The sequence below is a fragment of the Apteryx rowi genome, unplaced genomic scaffold (genome assembly GCF_003343035.1).
Source record: "Apteryx rowi isolate R43461 unplaced genomic scaffold, aptRow1 scaffold_173, whole genome shotgun sequence".
NCBI lineage: Eukaryota > Metazoa > Chordata > Aves > Apterygiformes > Apterygidae > Apteryx > Apteryx rowi.
Window position 1 is genome coordinate 236,132 of NW_020448008.1, and position 22,205 is coordinate 258,336.

General features: G+C 36.9%; 1 protein-coding gene across 1 annotated transcript in view; it reads left to right on the forward strand.

The window, feature by feature from the left end:
* The window catches only part of LOC112963687 (cytochrome c oxidase assembly protein COX16 homolog, mitochondrial), a 47,298-nt gene extending 27,629 nt beyond the window's left edge, over positions 1 to 19,669 (forward strand). Inside the window, exons 3-4 of the mRNA XM_026060998.1 lie at positions 7,026 to 7,088; positions 19,289 to 19,669. Of these exons, the coding sequence (XP_025916783.1) occupies positions 7,026 to 7,088; positions 19,289 to 19,405 (180 nt within the window). The 3' untranslated portion in view covers positions 19,406 to 19,669. The remainder of the gene's footprint in view (positions 1 to 7,025; positions 7,089 to 19,288) is intronic.
* The last annotated feature ends 2,536 nt before the right edge of the window (positions 19,670 to 22,205 follow it).

Here is a 22,205-nt window from a genome sequence, read left to right on the forward strand (position 1 = left end):
GTAACATTTCCTTTTTCTGAACTGATACCTTAAGGGCATTTAGTTTATATCCTGTACTTCAGGATGTTTAAGTGGTTGTAATAGGACAGGTGTAGCATACTAAAGAGGCTTTACAAAGGTACCTTGGGAAATTGTCTTCCAGTACTTTAAAAATAGGTGTTTTATTCCTTGTGCTGTTTCACCCACTCATCAATGTTTTGTGGTATCCCGATTCAGCAAATTCTGCAACTCTGTTGTTCCAGGGTGAGTTTGTGACCAGTGGGCCCCATGTAGGAAAGCACATGTTACTGCCTTATTACATCCCATTCTGTGATGATGGATAAAAGCACTAAATCCTTTGCTAAGAAAGCAGGCTGAGCCACTCTTGTCTTTCTCACACGTTTTATGGCAGGGGTCTCTAAGCATGTTTTATCTAATTGACTTGAGAGATCTTAAACTTTGGAAGTTTCTTGTTTGAAAGAACGTAGAAAGGAAATATTGACAAGACAGAAATACATGAAAAATTGCACAAAATACTTAGCAAGTTCCTCCTTTTGTACTATTGGGTTGCAGGGAAATCAAGATGTAGCAAAGCTCAGGAATGCCAGCTTTGAGATCCTGTATCGGAGAGCTATGTCCTGACTTTAAGCTGAGAGAGATGGGTGGGTCTATACTTAGAATTGGTGCACCTTCAGGCATGCAGCAAGCTTAACTTTTCTTGCAGGAACTTTCAGAAAACACTGATAGTCTTGCTTTTAGTTGCACAGTTATTTATTTATTTTTCATTGGAATGTTTTATTTTATACTGGAAGGAAAAGTTCTTTGTGCCGAATTTTACTGTGAAATGAAATTCATGGTAGAGCACTCAGAGTCAAAGTTTGAGGTGCCTATTTATGTTTTAGAAATCAAATAAATAAATGTGCACCTGCAAATCAAGTAAGATATGAAAGCATGCAAATCACTGATTAAATGCTTGAGTACTTTTTTCTTCCATTTGAAAGCTATAGAACCCTTGTTAGTTTTGATTAATTATATATGAAGAAATCTAGATATGTTTAAGTGTCTGCTGAACCAGAGGATGGTTTGGTTGTCATATCAGCCTTTAACGTAAGTTCTGTAACAACTTGCATTATCATGTGAAAACATATGGTCCAGAGTTTGGGATTTAGGTCTATTTAAATCTTTTTTCTTTTTTTTTCCCCCGCTTTCTTTTTAATCTTTTAATCCACCTGGAAACAAGTAGCAGATTTGGATTTTGAGAGATCACTGGTGCAGTGATCTAGGTATTTACCATACTCTAGGAATTGCTGCTGTAATAAAATTTTTATATACCTCCTTTGGAAACATCTGCATTGATTTCTGTCAGGCTGTATAAAATATTTTTTATATTCTACTACGGCAGTGTTTCTGTTCTTAAAAAAGGAAAGGGCCTAAGGACACAAACCCAAATTTCAGATCTGGTCTCAGACATCCCTAGTGTTCAGAAGCTTGGATTCCTATCCAAGTTTACACAATAGCCTTACCTCAGTGTTTTATAGGTATTAAATATTATAAATAATATAGTTAAAGGATGTTGTGAATGAAGGTGCATGTAATGGAATGCTTTGCCTTGCCCTTCCCTGTTAGGCTTCAACCTTCTTCCCTTAATTCTTTAAGTAAAATGAGACTTAGTTTAGCTGTAGTTTGCACTGCGCTTCCCTACTGCTGGGATTTATCCCTTCTTGTCTAAAGCTTCTTAACCTGCTYATAAACCACAACTTGGAATATTTATGACAGTAAAAATTTATGGGAGTCTTCTCGAGGAAGATTGAAGCTGACTGATCCACTCAAGATTGCTGACTTCCCATTTAGAGGAGTAGATGTATGGTGAATGTTTTCAAGAAAGATATGCTTCTATAGAGAGAGCTAGAACTTGTGGCGCTGGGTTATTTTAGATTTAAAAAATGGGTGGGGAGAACAAAATACAGAGTTTTATATAAGTAGTCATTTTGTGGACTCTGTGCTGTGGATATTGCAGGAGAATTGCATCCCATCAGTTTATGCTGGTGTATGCAGATGAAAAAAACACAACATAGCTTAATTCATGTTCAGGAAATCCAATCCATCACCCTTTTCCATTTTCAAAGGAAAGGCTGAAATCTTTCTCAGTGGAATATTATTTTGTGGAGGGTAAAGTAGGACAGGATACTTATATTTTAATAGAAGTAACTAACCTAGTTGTAGGGTAGAAACTTCTACTGCATTCTGGAAATATTTATTAGAGGGAAGGTTTTGTAGGCCATAAGACTTTGTCTTACAAATATTTGGTCAGTACTAGCCAGCCTTTGGACACAAGTATGCAATTTATTGCACTGACTTGTGTGAGGGGAGACTGTTAAAAGCACAATCCTTTCCTCATGACTTAGTTGTCTCCTGGCAGTTTTGTTTTTTAGTATGAGTGAACCCTTAATTTTAGTAGATGTAATACATTCAAGATTAGGGTTGTGCTGAAACCTGTGGCCACAAATAGTAAGTATGTATGGACAAATAAGAAGTAACAGTTATAACTAAGAGGGAATGACTGCTTGTGGCAGTGGGCTATTTAAGTTACAAGTCCAGGTGTATATTTATTATTGATGACTGGGATGCTACCCTGAAAATCAGGACGTGAATCATCTTGCCTATCCTTTCTGAATGCTGAATGGGAGTGACACTGCTAATCTGCTTTGTATTCCTATGATTAGTGTCTAAAGGTGATAGTGTTGTTTTTCTTTAGGTTCTTTCATGAAAAACTATCCATTTTATACCCTTGAGGTAAAATTAGTGGCATTCACAAATTTCACAGTCATCCTCTGTCTGTATTATTTGCTTCTAAACCAAAATGAACTGTGGGCCCTGAGGATTAGCGCAAAGTTGTTAGCTAGAGAACTTTTTTTAGTAGCAGCAGATGTTGGTTTATAACTGTGCCAGAAATACGTGCATCACAAACAAAAAAATTCCTGTTACTCAGAAGTGTAGAGAGGTCAACGGTTCATCACAGCACACTGCAGGAGTCCCTTCTTGAATGGGGCCTGCGAGCACAAGGTATTCTTGCTTTGTTCTCCAGTGATATCCATAGTCTATCTTAGAAGTAAATTTGTCAGAAGATTCTAATTGGAAAACTGAAATGTCAGCCCTAAAGTGAGAAGTGACAGCCACGTTTTAAAAAGATTTTAGGCACTTACAGCCTCAGGCAGCTGCCTACCAAGATTTTAAAGAATATTTTGGTGTTTAAGTCCATTAGATTTAGCTGTCTAATAATTTTTTTTAAGTCTTTTTCTTTGGGAATCTTGAGAACCTTTGAAAATTTAGTAAGGGTAAATCTAAGGGAATAATAAAGGATGAAATGTGACAGAGTTCTAATTAAATAACTTCTTAAACCTCTTTTGAGGTTTGTCTATATACGTGCCCTCGCACTTCCAATTGATGTAATATTAATTAAACCTGTATAGTGCAAAAGACCTTGAAAATAGTGTTACACTCTTTTTTTCTGCAAGTGTCACATAGAAAAAAAAAATCAGGAAAAAGCTTTGAAAAATGGTATTTACAGTATTGGTGTACAAGCCTTGCAGACAGCTTCTCATGGAAGCTGTCCAAATACTTGCATCAAGTATTTCAATAAATTTTTCAGTAAGGGCTTAATGTGGAGTTATGCTGTAATTGGAAAAAGGACACACATGCCTGAATTCCGTATTTAGAGACAGAGCTTAAATTTAAATAGATCTTAAGGGAGCTTCTGAGATTTTGCTTAACAAGAAGTAGTCCCCTAGTGGAATAGGGATATTGTCTTCTGCTCCTTCCTGCCTCCTAAATAAAGGTGCAGAGGACACTGTCAGGTTGTTTCTGCATCTGGGCTTTGTCTGCTCCCTCCATCATCACTAATAATAAAATTTKTATTCATAATATAGCTGACGATTCGTTTGCCAGAATGTAGCTGAATACTTTTCACTCACTCAGCTGTGCATGTGTTGGCACAGCAGTCATACTGGAAGCAAAATGTATTTGTTTGTATTTGGACCATGTGGCAGAAGTGTAAGGTAAAGGAGTTGCCACTTTTGCATGGTGACTTTCCTGGCTCTGCCTACATTTTAAGTGTTTCCTGCTATGGTCTGTGATCATGGCTGATATTCATGTTTACCTGCCTTTTCAGAATGAAAATATGACCATTCAGTTTTTCTTTTTTGTTCTTGTGATGTTGCGAAGATCACAAACTTTGAAGACAGAACTTTACAATGTATTTTTTTCTCAACTATGGTGTTGGTTCTGAAAAAAAAATTGTAACTTGACTGTTTAGTTTTTTCAGCTGAAAAGTAGGGTTTTGCAACCAAGGGTTAGAACATGGAGATGACTCCATTTCTGTGCAGGGTCAGGTATGTTTCAGTTTTTCTATATGGGTAAGGATGTAGGGAATAAAAATGTTAAAGATAAAAGGAAATACGTATTCCCTCTCTGGAATTTTTGTGGAACTTCAAGCAAAATTGCATGTTCTGCAAAGTGGACTTAGGTCTTTTGTGTGTCTGTATAGTAAATGTTCAGAGGTTGCCAGGGTGCGCATATAGTTTGCCCTAAAAACAGGATTCAACCTGTCTTTTTCTGTAAGTTATTTTGCTGGATAAAATTCATGCTTCTAAAGAAGAAGCAATTTCTCTTCATTTCTCATTGGGAATTAACAGGGTAGCCTTTTTCTGAGAAATTTCAACTAGCCTTCTTAATTGCTGAGGTTCATTTTTTGTCAGTATTGCAGCTACAACATGAAATAGCTATGAGTATTGGGATTCTGTGTCTTGGTTTTAGCTAGTCTCCTCCCTTTTTGCAGGCAGAGGAGAGTTAATACACAAGCAAGTGGGTTGAGAACAAAAGGGCCTGGAGGGAGGAGAAGGCAGCAGTAACTTCCCTGCTTGTTTCCCTTTATACAAGTGCAGCCATGCAAACACCACACATTGAATAAACTCTCAAAATTGCTAGAATAAAACTTAATAATGGGATATTGAGGTGTCTACGTAAGTTAAATTCTGGCTGTGATTAGTTAAGTAAGAATGCTGCTACAACCGTGTTATCTTGGTTGCCTTGCTATTAAGTGAAAGGAAAACATCAGGAGGAAATAAAACTCTCTCTCCCACTTCCGTAATTGCTGGATCGTTTAAAATCTGTATCATTTATTTCCTGTTGTCTATATGTGTATTATGAGAAGCCCAGCCATAATGATAGTGTTTGTATTTAGTTCTGAATGCATGGAGATACATGATCACTCTTATCTCTGTAAAAGCATGCTCCAAAGCGTGTCTGGGTCCCCAGAGGGTTCCCATTTATGCACTTGTGATGTATGTGTTCCTTGTTCTGCCAAAGCATAGCTGTTGTGGGAGGTCATGGTCACAGAAAGAGAGCAGCAATCTGTCTTTAGTGAGGGGCAGTTCTGTGGAGGTCTTGAATACCAAGGCAGAGGCATAGCATTTCATTTTTTTCTGATGTGGAGGGCCCTTATAGTACTTTTTTTACAAAACTTTTTATTACAATGAAAGTGAGAGTTGTATTCTGTACAAACTTTAAACATTTTTAGACATTTTGGCTTAGTTCCCCAGTATAATGAGTTGCAGGAGAGTTGCAAACGCATGTGTTGCTGTGGCCAGAGCTCTGGTTGGATAGGGAGATCTGATCTCTGGCCATGCACAGGTGGTGGTAGACTTGGCTGTCTGAGCTTCCTTAGGAACTGAGGTCCCACAGGCTGCATACTAGCTAGCAGGCAAGTGTCTGTGATCAAGGGGGACATTATGGCCTAGGGGAGCTCCTCAGAGCAATTCCCATTAATATAAGGTGATAGATACATATTTTAAGTACCTCTGAGGATCAGGAGCTGGGGGACTTTCACATAGTCACTTGTTTGTGCTGGGGCAGAATCTCAAGCTGGATTCTCCCATGGCCCAGGCAAATTCTCTAACTTGTGTCACCTCCTTTTTCTCTTTTAGACTGCTTACAGAAATTTGAATTTGATTGTGATGAGAATACCAGACTGACAAAAACTGGATAAAACACTGAGCCCTTTTCACACAGATGAAGAAGCAGCTAATTAAGAATAACAACTTTTGTTCACTAAACTAGTCATAGTTGTATGAGTGAACTACACACGGTGCTCTTACACACCTAGTTTGTTTACACTGCTTGTATTTAAGGTCTAAAAATGAGAATGTTTATTCTTGGTAGATTTATTTGATATTTTAATTGATTAGCCTAAAGACAATATCCAAATACTGCATATTTAGCTGTTGTCTCTCTGAGGATAACATAGGATACTTTCTCTAATAAAGGAGAATGCTAATTGTTTTCTTTCCTTTGTTTTTGTTCTCAGGCCGGTGAAGGACAGACATGACTTTAGCAAAGGGAGGGATGAACATAACTTCCTCAGGGCTCAGTTGTGCAAAATTCGTGTGCTGTGGTTCACTGATATTTATATTCTTAGATTTGTTCCTTGAAGACCCAACTTCTCTAGAAAGTAGCAGGAATCACCAACGTTTTCTGATAYAGAATCAAAAGTAGGAGAGAACAGTGTGTTCACTGAAAAGTAGAAGTCTGACTCATGTTTAGAATTTGTAAACCAGAATATACTTCATGTCTATTCACTGAACACACCATACAGGAATAAAATATTCAATTCTATCACATTTTTCTCTTTACTGATCTCTTTGTTTTATTTGTTTGAGATTTTGTTTGACAGTTTCAAACTAAACAGTTCTAGATTTAAGTATCTAGGGTAATGGAATTGCAGAATATTCTCTAGTTAAAAATGTGCTTCCTTTTTGATCTGAAAAGAATGGCTATTGTTCTGTCATTTTTCATCCCAATTGTTATATTGTGTTCATCATCATAGCATCTGAACAAATGGCACATAAACTCTACTCTCGATTTCTGCCTTGTTTAGAGGAGAGGAGGGTCTGCATATGCCAACATTTAGTTTATTTGAGGTTAAGATTTTTTCTTTAAAAAAAAAGTTTTTTCTTAAAAGCAAACATTTTGGCTATATTTTTGTCTTACAGGTTGATCCCGCTTTGAAAGAAAAATTAAAACAGAACAATGTGACACTGGAATCTGAATATAAGGTACAATAAATCTGTTGCCCAGGGCACATAACCTTGACTACCCTTGATTACCCTGGCCGCTGGTGGGGTGTATCTGTCCCTAACTAAAATTAGATCAGCCATCTGCCTTTGATTCACTGATGTCCAATAAAAACAAGGTTTTATGTAAAGAAAGATTTTTGAACATGTACCGCTTCTTTCTAACACAGCTTTACTTTGATGTCCAGGTGTCAGGTACAGTGGTACAAATCCACTATTTCTGTGGTTAACCTAGTCTATAATAAAGTAGAGATGACATTGCCCTTAGTTGGAATGTGTATGTGCTTATGTTAACACTTCTATTGTATGAGTTGTAACAATCCTTAGAGCAAATTACAGAACAAGACAGTTGGCATGCGGCCTGTTACTATTTCTTGCTTCTCAAGCTTCTGTGTAGCTCTCAAACAACTGTCATTCTTTTTTCTCCATTTCAGAAAACTCTATAGAGAGGTATTTGTCCCTTTTCTCAACAATGCATTTACCTCAAATGTTACTCAGCTCGAAAATGGATGTTTTGGCCAGTTTAATATCCAGAGTTTCATAAATCTTCAGGCCTGGAAAAAGCCTTGTTAGGAAAACTGGAAAAAAACTCCCTGTATCCAGAAACAAAGGAGAAAGCTATTTTAGATAACTTCGAACATTTTAAAATTATGTGGATCAAACGTCCAGCTACCACTTTGTGTATCTCTGTGCTCTTTATGTTGAACACAGGTTTTCTTTTTCTTTCAATAGAACTTTACTACCACAGGCCTTTAAAGAGCTTGATTGCACCCACAGATCCTATATTTAGCTGTCCAAATGGCAATACATGTTTTTGCTAATTAAACCTTTTTCATTGCATTACTCTTTTGTGACTTGTCTATGAAATAAAAATAAAACTTACCTTTTGCACTTTTACATATATAATTTCACAGAACATACACCAACCTGCCAGATTTATGATAGTGATTTACAATTATTGGAAAGTTTTGAGGTATCCCCCTTCTACAAAGAATTGTAATTTATGGTGTACAGAATAAAAAGATTTATTCTCTGAGTACATATGGAAAACTCAACTGGAAACTCAAAACATACAAATGCATTAAGTTCTAATCACCTCTGGGATTCTTCTGTGTCTTACTTTAAATAGAACATACTGTAAGGATGCTCTGATTTATTTATATGGAAGAGCCACAAGCAGCGAAGAGAACCACATCCCTCCATTTTACTCGCTACCTAACCTCGAAATGAACTGATCTGTATTTCGATATGCCTTGCTTTCTCTCCAGCAAGACAAGTAAATAGTTGAAGGATAATATTTAAATGGCCATAATTGCATTGGCTTTATGGGGCAATCAATAGTAATAAAATACAACTGGCATAACAACATATTACGAGCCTGCTTGTGTAATGAGGCTTTTTCCTGATGGACAGAAATGACAGAAACAACTTATTTTTTCTTAATCTAAACTGCAGAGAGTCCCCAGGCTGAAATTTTACTAAAGTACAGTTTGGATGTTAAAGAGGGTAGACCAGTTCAGCAATTCAAACATATTTGAATTTCCACATAATTAGAATAGATTCAGATTGTTTTAAACTTTAATCTCAATTTGCTCTAATTTCTGCTCTACTGTGAGCACAGGCATGCAAGTGCTAGGCATATTCATTTCTTGCTTCAGTGAAACTTGAGGAACCCCCAGCAGTTCAGCAGCCATGTTCTTAACAGGCTCTGTATGAGCGTTTGATTATTTTAATCAATAATACCTCTCTATTCTGAAACCTAACCCATCACTGAGTTATTCCTGACATTTAGGACAGTAGTTTTCTGGGTCCCATGTGTTCCACGGTGGTTTTTTTTCCCTTGCTTTATTCCCCTACTTATCCGATACTTAAGAATTTATACAGCTCTTAAGAACATCTTGGAATTCTCTATAGAGGTCACATTGAAGGATTACACTAGTGGCTGTTAATAAATATACTATGATAGTAGATCAAGGACAGTTTAAGAAAATGTTGCTATTTTGATATGAAAAAGCCTTATTTTACAGTATTATTAGCATTAATTCTGCAGCTGTTGCTGAGGATGGCAAGCTATCCCTTTCAAAGTATGGTTACCTGATGCATGCAAAACTTCCATTCGTGCCCCAAGACTTTCAAAACTATCTTATTCGCCTTATAGAAATTTACATACTGAATACATACTGAATTTAGGAGGTCAATTTCTGCTAAAAGTTTACACCCTTTTGGGCTTATTACAAAAGATAAAGCTGTTTCTGATATTTTGAACATACTGGAGTCCACATCTTGTCTCCCATGTGATGGTGAAAAAAGATGTAATCAAACATTTAATTTATTGTGAGGAAATTAACATAAAGATATTTTCATCTTCGAGTTCACTAAAGATTATGATCCCAAACTATACAGTATTTATTTTATTTCATATAGGAGTATTTCTGGCCAGGATATTATTTTGAGAAGGAGAAAATTTGTATGTGTAATACATACTGCATTTCTTATCTCAGATCTGTTAATGATGCCATTCCTCTTGTGCCTTGGGGTGTACCAAAGCGCAAGCTACCTTTGCATGTGTTCCCAGTTGTTTATGCATTCCTTTCACACAGTCATGTATCCTCATATGGCCAATTAGTCCATGCTGCTCCCCTTTGCCTAATAAATCATGGCTCTGTTCTACAACTGGCACTGGTAGTGATGTCAGTGTAGTTCTACTGCTGAGCTGGGCCTTGTAGAACAAACTTAAAAAAAAAAAAATCAAGTATTGACCTGAGGCAAAAGTCTAGTGTATTTTATATGAAAGTGCAAAAATGTTATTCAAAAGAGGGGGATAAAAAAGTGATTATCCTGATGAATAACAAACATTCTCCTGGATGTTTAATGATTGCAGACATTCATTTTCATTGATTTAAATGCAATCTCAGAATAGCATTACTTATTCTAGCACTTGGTTTCTGTACTTTTGTGAAGATCGTGGTCTAGTACAGATTAAAAAATCTGGCCTCAGTAGGTCACATCAGACCCTGAAATAAATAATTGTTGCTTAGGAGTTTTCAACCAAATAAAAAATATCTTAAGCATTTATTAGTAACTTACAGAATTAACATTTTACAATGAAAAAATTGATTAACTTTGAATTAGATATGTTTTTAACCAATGGGGAATTGAAGGCAGAAAAAAGTACAATAAATAACAAATGTAAAACAGTTGAAAACAGTAAATGAGAAGTTATGAAGCAGAGAAATTTGATAAAGGAGGCTAAGGATGTCAGAGAGTTGTTTGATAGCAGGGCTATCAAGGATATGGATAATAAGATTGTACTATAGCAAAGTAAGAATAAAATAAATTTTAACAGGGATGTAAAATCATTACTGACCACATTGACAAAGTAAAACATTCCAAAAATGTATTTTTATTCTATTTAGAGAAAAAAAAGTCCTTTATATTCAAATCAGAAGAAAGAAGGGTTGTACTTCCAAACAACCAAACAAGATGTTAGTTAATATCTATTGACCTCTGGTGATTTATACCCAAGGGTTCCAAGAAAATGATGGGAAGATTTCTATGGCCACTGAAAATCTCAAAGTGTGGTTGTCCCTGCGAATTATCAATGGGCAGGAAGAAAAGATTTTTAAAAGTATTCTGTAAGATTTGGGACCTATCTAGGCACTACTGAATTTTTCTTTCAGTGATCTGGAAAGAATTGTAAAATCGTTGCTGATGTGCAAGTGACAGAAAGGTACTGATGTGATAAAAGCATAGAAAGGCAGGCACACAGAGCTGTTGGTATTACTTGGTAAGCTGGGCAAATGAGCAAAGTGCCTGTTAAAATAGCCAAAGTTATTTGTTTAAAAATGGGAAATGCAGGACAGAATGGACTGCATCATGAAAAGTAGCAAGTCTGAAAAAGATTTAGGAGTCAGTGAATAAATAATTCAAACTGATCTTCTGCTGTGATGGTGTGGCAAAGAGCTAATTCAGTCCTTATACATATAAAAAGAAATGGTAAATAGGAGGAGGTGATTTTATTTCTGAATGTGGCATTGATGAGGCTAGTACTGAAATACTGGATCTAGTTCTGGTGTCCACATTTTGAACAGGACTTTAAAAATGGGATAGGCTGCAGAACAAGCTGAATACATTAATATTAACTCAGGGCTGGAGAAGATGCCTCAGAAGAAACTTAAAGATTAAAATCTTTTTAAAGGTACCAAAAAGAACATTAGTTATGATATATAAATACCTTCATAAGAAGYGAGTGCTAGCTATTGAAGAGTTCTCTAATGCAACAAAGGCATTCTAATTAGAAACTAAGCCCAGATATTAACAGAGAGGATAATTAATCGTTTGAACACAACAAGAAGAAAAATGGGTTCTCTGTCTTTCAGCATATTTGTTTCAAAACTTTTAAATTCTTCAACCAGTTCCAAACTATTGGATTCGGCATGGGATAAGTGAGTGAATATAATTGTCTGTGAATAGTCAGTCTAGAGAATAGTCCTTCCTTGACTTAAAGTGTATACAATCAATTTTTGCTCTTCACAGTTTGATAGCTCACAAGAGGTCAACATGAGCTCTAGATAAAAATTTTGTAACTGTTCTGAGAATTGTAACAGAATTATGGTAAATATGGAATTACAATGATTATCTGAGACAGTTCAAAAAGTAGAAGCAGGTTGTGTAGGAATATTACCTGTATATCTATTGTCTGAAGAGTAAAAGAAAATGGAATTTGAATATGCTCTTCTAAAAATGGTTCAAGCCACTTAATGCTAATTTGAATTGACCTGAGGGATTGTAGGCACAGCAGAATGGACAAAACATTTTTTTCATGAAGTGACAGTGTAGCAATTTACAGTTTTGAAAAGATGCATCAGAGTGTATGAACATGAGAAATATTCTGAAAGATGATTCCTGAATGCCAGTAGCTGAAACCTGCAAACATCCTGTTGCTGCCATTATCAGTACCAGAAGATTGCTGATTTTGTTGTTGTTTAATAATTGCCCCTAACAGGTTAGCTTATTGAATTGTTTTACTTGGGTGTCTGCAAAAATACTACTGGCTAAACAGTTTTTAAATTTGCCAGTACTTTGTTTCTGCATCAGAGCAGTTGTCAATGAGTATTTCTGGGATCACTTGAAGAAATTTTTAAGTATTAAAATGTATATTGAAATCCTTTACTGTTTTTATATATGGGCTAAAGATAAATTCTTTCAAAAAATTCTTTCAAAAAATGAATGTGACAAATGCAGGAGAGGAGATGGGATAGGAGAGTGAGGCAACAATTCAAGTATGCAAAAATCAGACTACAAGAAAAACAGATTTACAAAAATAAAATGTACTTTATAGTGACAGTGCTTAACATCAACATAAAACATAGGTAATAAGTATCAAATGTGGGAGAGCTATGCTAGCAAGGAGGAAATGGATACTACACACTTTTTATCTGAATAATAACTTTTTTTTAAATGTTGAATGTTGACTCCTGTTTTAACCTCAGACCTTGACATACATCTGATAAGAGTTGAGTTTTGCCCAAGGATAGATGGGAGACAGCACTGACAAGTTGAGATGCTGAAAGAAATGCAGTACATATGTAGTACTCCATCTTGTTAATGGCATTCTTCCCAGCAAGTTTCTTCCCAGAGAGCCAGTGCCCTACTGTGCCATCTTATAGCTGTAGCTTGAAAATAAAGGAACCGCAATGCAGTTCAGAAACAAATGACCCTCCCACCACCACTCCACAAGAAAAACCCTGGTCTTTACCTTCTGAAACTTCCTCTTCATTCTTGTAAAGCTTTAAGTAGGTGCCTTGTTCCTTCTCAGATAAAATTGTCTTGCTGATTTGATTTCAAAGACCTGTTGGTTCTGATAGAATGAAAGGCAGAATTTATTTGCAAGTTACACTGATTTGCTTAGTGTATACTGAGCAGTATTGCTGAGAAGCAGTGTTATGACAGTTAGCAATATAATGGGGGACTGACACCCATATTACTGTTCTTATCAAGTGGACAGGGAATGTTAGCCACAGAAAAGAAATGGGAGGGTTTAATTTGTTTTTATGCCAGAAATTTGCCCAACAACACAAGTCAAAAAGTAGCCATTGACATCACTGAAAAAGGTATTTATGGCTGAAAGGTTTGAAGTTGTTCTGTTAACATCCAGCCAAAAACATAGTTTTATAGCATTATACACAAAAAGTGAAAAATTTGTTCATGCTACAAAGTGTTCATAGTCCAAGAAAGATGTTTGAAACAAACCTTGTCTGTGTTGTCAGCCTGAAGAATTCAGCAGGCTTTTGGGGGCTCTGGACAGGGATGAATGTGTAAATCCATACTGACCTCTTCCTCCCAGCCATAGAACTGGAGGAGTTTTCAGGTGTTGTTTGTTAATCCTATTGCACTTATACACAGTAAAAGATCTCATGCCCCATTTAGCCAAGCTCAACTGTATATAGTTGAAAAAGAGCCTGCAAACATCCCCCAAATCTGTCTCTGGCAGCTCCTTTTCTAGAGGGGTCTGCTGCAGTGACTAGAGGTACCTTTAAAAGGTTTGATATGAAGTTGACAAGATCGAGCACTCAAAGCTGGGAAGTTCCTTGCTCCCATTTACTTGGTTAGGTCACTCAAGCTGTAAATTCAGGGATACACCCTTACAACAAAGACCAGCACTTCTCTTTATGAGGCACATAAACCAGAGCTTAATGAGACTTCCATATAATACAGAAACAGAAACTTTCCCACATGCACTTCATTGCTTAATTAAAAATGGAATTTGATGAATTTTGAGTGTCTGATCTTGAAGGTATAATGTTGTGTTTTGCTATACTTTATATATAGAATGTTGCAGAATTTCAATTTTGCTCAAGGAAAAAGATAAGCTGAAAGTAAATGGCACATGCAATTTATGAGTTCTCTTGACTTTACCTGTAGAACTTCTGAATCCTTTGAACCAAGAAGTCCCTCTTGAGTGGTATACAGGTGTAATGCATAAATGGCACTGGCTTATCTCAGGATTTGTGTGGATTGTTCCTCATTTTGATGTTCCTCATTTTAAGATGGGAAACTGCTTGTCATGACAAATGTGACAAGCCCAAATTGGTGGTGCAGTTCTATGATACAAATCTTTTGACAACATAGCCAGTTGAATACATTTCCATTTTCTCTCTTCCTTATGATTCCTTGACCTGCGTGAGGTGTTTTGCCTAGTTTTGTGCTTAAATAGGGTTAATTCATAAATAGTACATATTTGTTTTCCTAATGCAGTTTATTTTTCTGACCTGGAGCACAGCCCCACATAGTGCTGAATTGGCATAACTAAGGGGAAAAGTAACCTATTGGGGAAAAGTCTCTTAAACAGGTCCACTACAGATTAGGTTAATTAGTTGTACCATAGGTGAATGAGATCGCACTGAAAGTGATATGCGGGTACCACAGTAGTTAGTGACGAAAGTTGTTATCATCATTACAATTTTTGCCAGACTCTGGCAGAACTGAAAAGAAAGATCTCTAGATGCTTACATGCAAAAGACCATTTCTTTCCTTGTTGAACAAAAAATCTTATCTGTAGCATTCTCTATCCTAACTTGCATATGTATAAATATATACTGACTTGCATGTATATTAATAACACAAAAACTAAATATTCTCTAGTTGGAAAAAAGTACTTTTTAAATTTGATGTAGACTTATCACAGATAACTAAATATAAAATTATGTCACATTCTAAAAAAAGTGTGTAGCAGCAAAGTTTTATTAAGAAACTGAGACATCAGAGTGGTGGCTCTGGGAAAGAGTTGCACAAAACCCAGTAAGGCTTGATCAGTGTGATGACAAAGTGAAGACATTCAGTCATACAGCAAATTCTTAATTCTGCATCTCTGCATCTTCATGTCATAATAGAATTCTTCAATGTATCTTTTATGGTCTTGAACCTATTTAGACACTCTTGCAAGTACAGACTGTTTTGATGCACTTCTTTCACTGCATCTTTCAGCCCTGAAGACATTCTTCCCTAGCTAATGTTTTATCTGCAAATGAGCATGCTTATCATAATAATGGGAAATATTGGTTTCTTTCGAATTAGAGTAATTTCTTCCAGTGGTGCTCATCACTGAATTTATTGCATCAAACCATGAAGTAAACAGGATTGTCTTATCCCCCTTCCACAGATAGGAAACAGAGAGACTAAAGCCAAAAATTTTTGCAAGCAACTACCTTGAATTAACTCAGTTCAAGCACCAATAGCTTTAAATTAATTTCAGCAGATTTCAATTTGTTCATTGCAAAATGAATACTTATCCTGCAAGAGTAGGACTCAGTAAAAAAAAATTTTAAGGCTGACAGAGGTTTATGATTTTTACCTACCATCAAACTATGTATTTGAACCAGCAATATAGAAGCAAAGGTCTGTCCACACCTTATGGGTCCCTTTGTGCCAGGCAAGCTGTTTAACAAAAATCTTAACATAGTCAAGTGTGTGGTGAACAGCTGAATATTCTTTTTTGTTCTCTGTGCCTGTCTACATAGCCACAGTTTTTTCTTGGAGTTACAGCTTCTGTCAGTCCAGTACTTTTAAGAGGCAGTTTAGCTGATTTAGGAAGTGAATCAGTAGGTTTAATGGACTTCACTGATCTTACTTTAAAAAGCTAATTTGCAATATCCTTTGGGTTATTTGAGACAAGCAGGAAAAGTGGTGCTGGTCTGATCTGATTACATTTCTTTGTAGTCTCCAATGATTGACTATTTAGTACATTTGAACCGTGAGACAAAGCTTTTCACTTGTAAGACTGCCAGTTTGTATGGATTTCAGTTTAGTAGAAGCTGAAAGTAGTTTACCATCATTATGTGATGTCTCTGTGAAATTAGGTGGGCTCAGTCCATGTGGCATTAAAAAATAAATAAAAAAATAGGCACTCTCAGTTAAAATGAAAGAGGTTGACTTAATCTGGGGACAGTACTAGCTTCTCACCTGAATTCTTACTGTATAAAACAGTTTCGGCAATCTGAAGGAACTTTGTAACTTTTCTGCCTGTGCTGTACCTACTCAGTGGAGGGAAAGAAAATAGCCCTTTTCAGGATGATCAGCCTGGCCTTATTCTCAGGGCTGAGATTACTTAAAAATGTGGCCACATACTTAGGTTTTGGTCTACATCTAATATAATCGTTCATCCTGGAGTTACACTGTTTTAAGGATTTATATCATGGTGACTAAGTGGAAAGGTTAGATTTTGTTTAGTTATATGTGAGGTGGATACACATGAAAATAAATACAAAGTAGACAAAAGCATTGAAGAACTGGAATTTTCAGGTCCTCTTTAGCCAGTGATTTTCCTTCTTAAGTTTATCTGAATGCAACAGAAGTCCTCTTTTCTTTCAAAAATTTGACAGCATCATTTTTAGGAAATCTGATTGTCTGATGATTCTGCCTTCTGATGACTGGACAGTTATCTGTCCCATCTGAACTACAAAATTTTTGCAGCAAGTTATCAAACACAGTCTCTACAGATGTCAAAAAATGTAAATGATCTGTATAAATATACTGTGAATAAAAAAAATACAATACCTCTGTGTATTCAGTAGAATCTTTAATTCTTTATTTTTTAATTGACAAAAACTAACTCTGTCAGTAGATCTCATCTGTTCTGGAGTTTGCAGCAATTCCATTTCCTCTGCATACCCCTTGGTGGTGTAGTTCTGTCAGTGTGTCAGGGTGCCTTCTCCAGGAACCTTTATGCATTTCTGTTTGAACCTGACAAACTTTTGTATCTTGTGTTAGTTTCTTTCGATTGTAGAGTTTTGAAATATTTCCTGTTTTGAACAAACCTTGTCTTAGAAAGATCTCTGAAAAGCCTTTGTGAGGTACACAGATCACTATGACCTTTTGGTAACGATCCCCACTATGCATCTCTCTTTTGATAGACTCCTTTAGGTAGTGTCTTTGGATACTACAAGTTTGGTTGTATACATTTTAAATGTTGCTTATTTTTCAGGCTTTGAGAGCTGAGCAGTTATGGGAAGATAAAAGTTTAGAACCTCACAAGCTGCATGGTGCCTCTGTGTTTAATAAAAACAGGATGCTTTCCTTCTGTTAAAGCACAAGGTTACTTTCAGTGTAGTTTCCTTGAAGTTTCCCTTTGAATTCTGAATTTGCAATCGGAGTGGGTAGTCGCTGATGCATAGGATGATGTGTGCTTTCCCTAAACACTGTCCTTCCCCCTCCTTCTCTGCCAGTTTAGATCCCTTCCAGTTGAAATGAAGGACCAGCTAATCATAAGATGTATAAAGTAGCAAAGACAGTTCTTCAGAAATACTTGTGCCAACTCCACTGTATGGAAAATTCAGCTGCTCCTACCTTGTGAAAGTCTGCTGTGTTTGCGCATGTGTTCTCATGTATCTTCTGCTCAATGTTGCCTAATTTCTTTTGATATCTGACTAACCTTATTGCAATTTCCTCTGGTTATAGAAGTGGCAGAAAAGTTTTACATAGCATGAACTAATAGTACCAAGCCTGTTCTATTTTAGCTGCTGAATTATTCTGCAACTATTTTTCAAGTCCCTCAGTTCCTCAATTTGTCATTTGTTTGGATGATTGATAGTAGACTGCAGGCTCAGGGCAGGGTTAAGCATCTTCTGGTGTGTTTTTATGACATTTTCTGAGATGAGGCCCTAATCACCCCCTAATCAGGGGTTTAAATCCCACTACAGTACATATCATTAATAATACACAATATTGTCCTCTTCAGTAGGACTTAGAATGCCCCTAATTAGAACAGTGGTGCAGCCCCCCTCATCAGTCTCCTGTGGGCAAAGTCCTGTTGTGCCTAATGTAAAGTTACATTCTTCAGGTTGGTACAAAGAGATGTGAGGTCTGTGCCTGGTGGGAAAAGAGGCTTCTATATCTCTGCTAGTCCTGTCTTCACAGTCCGACTAGCTCAGATATAGCTATTGTGCAAGAAAATAGAAGTCATCCTATACCAAGTGGGAGAAGCACCTGCTCAAATAACTATGGAACTTAGTCCAGAGTGTGTCATCTCCAGGAAAAAGGAAAATAATAGTGACCATCAGGACCTAGATTTGGGATGGAAAACTGCCTTTGTCCTTCTCTGCTGCTCTTAAATGAAAGTAAGTTCAGCAGTTCACTCATATCATGTTTCAGTGAATCTGAATTAAAGTAAGACTTAATGTGCACAAGATGTGGATTATCTTGTTTTGCTTTTGCTTATTTATTATTTTTTTGATCTGGAATGGGAACTGTACAGCTTTAAGAAATTGCAGTAAAATCTGTCTGAATCCTCTATAGCTATAGTGATGTCTGCTATGCTAACTAACCTGTTCTGGGTGTTTCTTCAGACATACTTTTTGGAGAATCATAGTGTACATTTATCTTCTTTGACAGCAGCATTTTGTAGGTGAGGTCAGGAGAGTACCTGTTCCTCCTCTTTTTTTGCACCTCTAAGGCTGGATAAAGAGCGCAATCATTGGTACTTTGGAGGGAGGATGATGAGAATAGGCAAGAAGGTAATTAAAATTTAGATAGTTTTTAAGTATCAGACAGTTTGAGCAGTTAGCATATCCCATGTGTGTCTTAATGAGAGATCTATCTATGATGGTTGGGTGCCCTATGAAACTAGGCAGCAGAAAGCATTGTATACCTCTCTCAAGTTAAAACAGTGTGTGTTGAAGGAGACTGTGCTGTTACCGACTCTCTTAGTGCTAGGCAGTTTTTCCTTTCCAGGATGCCTTTCATCTGTGCAGGCAGAATACTTCAGGTCACTAACTTCTAATCTTCTGGTTAAGCTATACCAATGCTTATCACTCCTTCTACCTTGGTACCAGGCAGAGTTGCAGTTGAAAAGCTGATCTGGAAAACAAGGTGAAAAAAGAAAGAGAGAGTGAATGCAAAATACTTTCCAGTCATGTTCAGGTGCTTCAGTGCTTCCTGTTTTACGTGTTCCTTATCTGTGGATAGGCAGTTACAGTAATGCCCACCTTAGGCATTTATTCAGCTATCTGGCTAACATCCCCATTTTTTTCTCCTTGTTATTGAACTTCTCATTCGGGGTGGGTGAAAGTTAATCAGCCCAGTGGTGATACTGAATTTCTTGTGCAAAAAGAAGCAAATTAAAATAATGCATGATTAAATCATGGGACACTCAAGCTGACACTGATGTTTTTGCTATTTATCTGCAGAAACTGGAAAAGTCTGACTTGGATAACTGGGAAAATATCAGAGGACCCCGTCTGTGGGAAGATTCCAGGACTGTTCAGAAGCAACGGCGGGAGTCTGGCCGTCTGAAGACAGAGTGACTGAGCAAGCCTCCTTTGGTGCCTCTGGAAAATCATGTCTCAGGCTGGACTATCTTATTTTTTAATCCAGTGTCAGGAACAGGCATGGGAGGGGGGAAGAGGAATCTGCACTGAGCAATCCATGCCAATGTATACACAGATTAACTGGGAGATTGATCATAAAGACACTATATTATATGAAGTTCTTTGCATCCATTTGCACAGAGCTCCACAGGCTATGTATATGAATTCTCAATTAAAAAATAGCTGATTATTCCACTGAAATTATCAGTCTTCCTTTCCCACTGTTTTTTGACAGCTATTGTTCAAAACTAAGATGCCTCAGCAAGGAATGACATCTCAAGAATCAGCTTGTCAGTACCACAAGTTGTCACCCTAATGAGAATAACAGTGCTGTCATCTAGATGTGTGTGACCAGATAAATGCTGCTTCAGAGAGCTCCTGCATGACTTCAGGCTCTTAAGCTTAGAAGGGACTCCACAGGCGTATGAGCTGTTCAGGAACAGCCCATTTTTGGCTAAATAATGGTCTGGTGTTTTGATTCCAGGAACTTGCCTATACACAAGCCTATGTAGAGTGTCAGCTGGTAATTGTTTAAATAACATTTGTTTAGCCATGGTCAGACTTCTGTAATTAGTTTATTGATACCCTGGTGCAGGCAGGGATGTTTGCAGTGGAACTTCTCAGTTTGATTTGGAAGAATTCTTTCTCAGTAAAAGCTGTGCTGTTTTTGTGTGAGCAAGTACAGTATCAGCATCTTCTTGACCCACTATTTAGTGGCAAAGCTTTCTTTACGTATTATTTACGTATTGTTATTATACATATTTCTATATGTATTGTTACGTATATATTTGTACACATGCATAGAGCTTTTTTGCCTTTTGATGAATTCTTCTGTAATCTTTGGCTTTTTATTTCTGGCTTTCTGTGCTAAATATTTTCTGTTAGAGGAAGCCATGATAACATTCAGGACTGTTCTCTGGAGAGGAACTAGAGAAACAATACAGCAGCAATGTAACCAAAAATGCTATAATGAAACAATTGAAAAATTAGAATATGGAGGCATTAAGCTGTGCTAGAACTAGAGAAGAGGGGAGTGGGTTTCATTAGTTTATTATTCCTTTTTGCTTAAAAGATAAAACAACATTCTCAAGCAAATAGCATATAAAATAGGACAAATAAGGATCAATTAAAACTACGTACCTTGCTAAGCATCTTTTCAACTCTAGAAATTTCAAATTTTGGTGCAGTGCCACTGGCAGCAGCATGGTGATTGCTCAAATGACATTAATGCATTAACTACACTGGCAGAGTCTTCTCTGAATTAGGGCTCTCACTGATGCCAGTATCACTGCTACTGTTAAGGTAAGCTGGACCGCTGGAAGTGTTTCTTTGAACTACCTAGCATACACCCATTTTGTGTGAATTCAGCAAATTCATTATTTCTTTCTCAAAGGATACACATCTTCCTTTTCCCAGCATTGATTAAAGGATAAGGGAAGTTGCCATTACTTTTTATACAGAAAGGCATGATTAGCTCCCTGTCTTGCAACATCGGTTCATAATGTGGACCAACACTGCCCCTGAAGTAAACACACAGCTYTTTAGAAACAATGTCTGTGGTCAAAATCACCCCTCTCCGCAGGGGAAGAAGCAAAGATGTTTTTGCCTGTTTCTCTTTTGTGAAGCCCTGATGGTTATCACTTTTCTTGATGAACAAAACACTCACTGAACTAACTTCTGTATTTTAGTAATTTGATATCCTTCAAAGACTATTTTGGGGATKGTCATCTTATTTCAACAATCTTAGTATGTGGATGTAAATAATTAGTTCTATGAAAAGCATTTTTTCTGTAGCAACTTAGGACCCAGTTTTGCCCTTTGATATTTTTTCATTGCTTGCCTGCTGGTTGTGGGTCCCTCTCTATCCCCCCCCCTTTTTTTTGCATGAAAAAAATCCATGCAGCTGTTAGTGGCTTCCCTTCTAAAACCCGGTGCTAAACTTCCTGTAGTTTCTGAGGGCATATTTGTAACTACCTTTGAAATGGTATCTCTGGAAAGTGATGAAATTATCTTAGCATCTCTGATATGCAATGGAGATCTATTCAGCTTGCACCGTCTCTTCAACTCCCCCATGGAGAGATACCCCACAATGAGACTATTTATTGACAGTCGATTGAAAAATTTTTTCTTTCCTTTTTCTTGTACACCTTTTTCTTATGCTGTTGACTCATTTATAATTTAAGAAGAACAGCAACAACTTTTGGCAGGTACAGAGGTTGTGCACTTGATAAAATGGGGAGAGTTGTTTCAGCAGTTTCTCTTGTCCTGCACTTGAACAGCTACTTAACTTTTATGCTGTGCTTTTCTTAGCCACAGAATTGGAAATAATGCTTATAGAAGGGGTCTTGAGAGAGTTAATTAAGGTCTTTTTAAGTTCTCATCCATCCTCAAGTAGAAGGCACTTCAGAAATATGGAGAATTGTTGTTCATGCCACTGGGGAGAGAGGCAAACTTCAAGTGGTTCACGACTTGTTCTTAGTTTGGCTGCTTATCTGAACTATCCTTTTGAAAGCCCTGTTATAGCACTTCTGATTACTTCTAAGGCACTTGTGGGCAACCCTGTTAAATTCCTGAATTGTCATTTAAAAAAAAAAAAATCACTACGTGAAATTTAAAATCAAGCTGGGAAGTTTCAATAGTATCAGCCTAAACACAGTTACGTGGCCACACTATGAAGTCAGTATGGAAGCTCATCGGCAGCCAGCAAAAAGATAAGAGGGAAATAGAAAGATCGAAC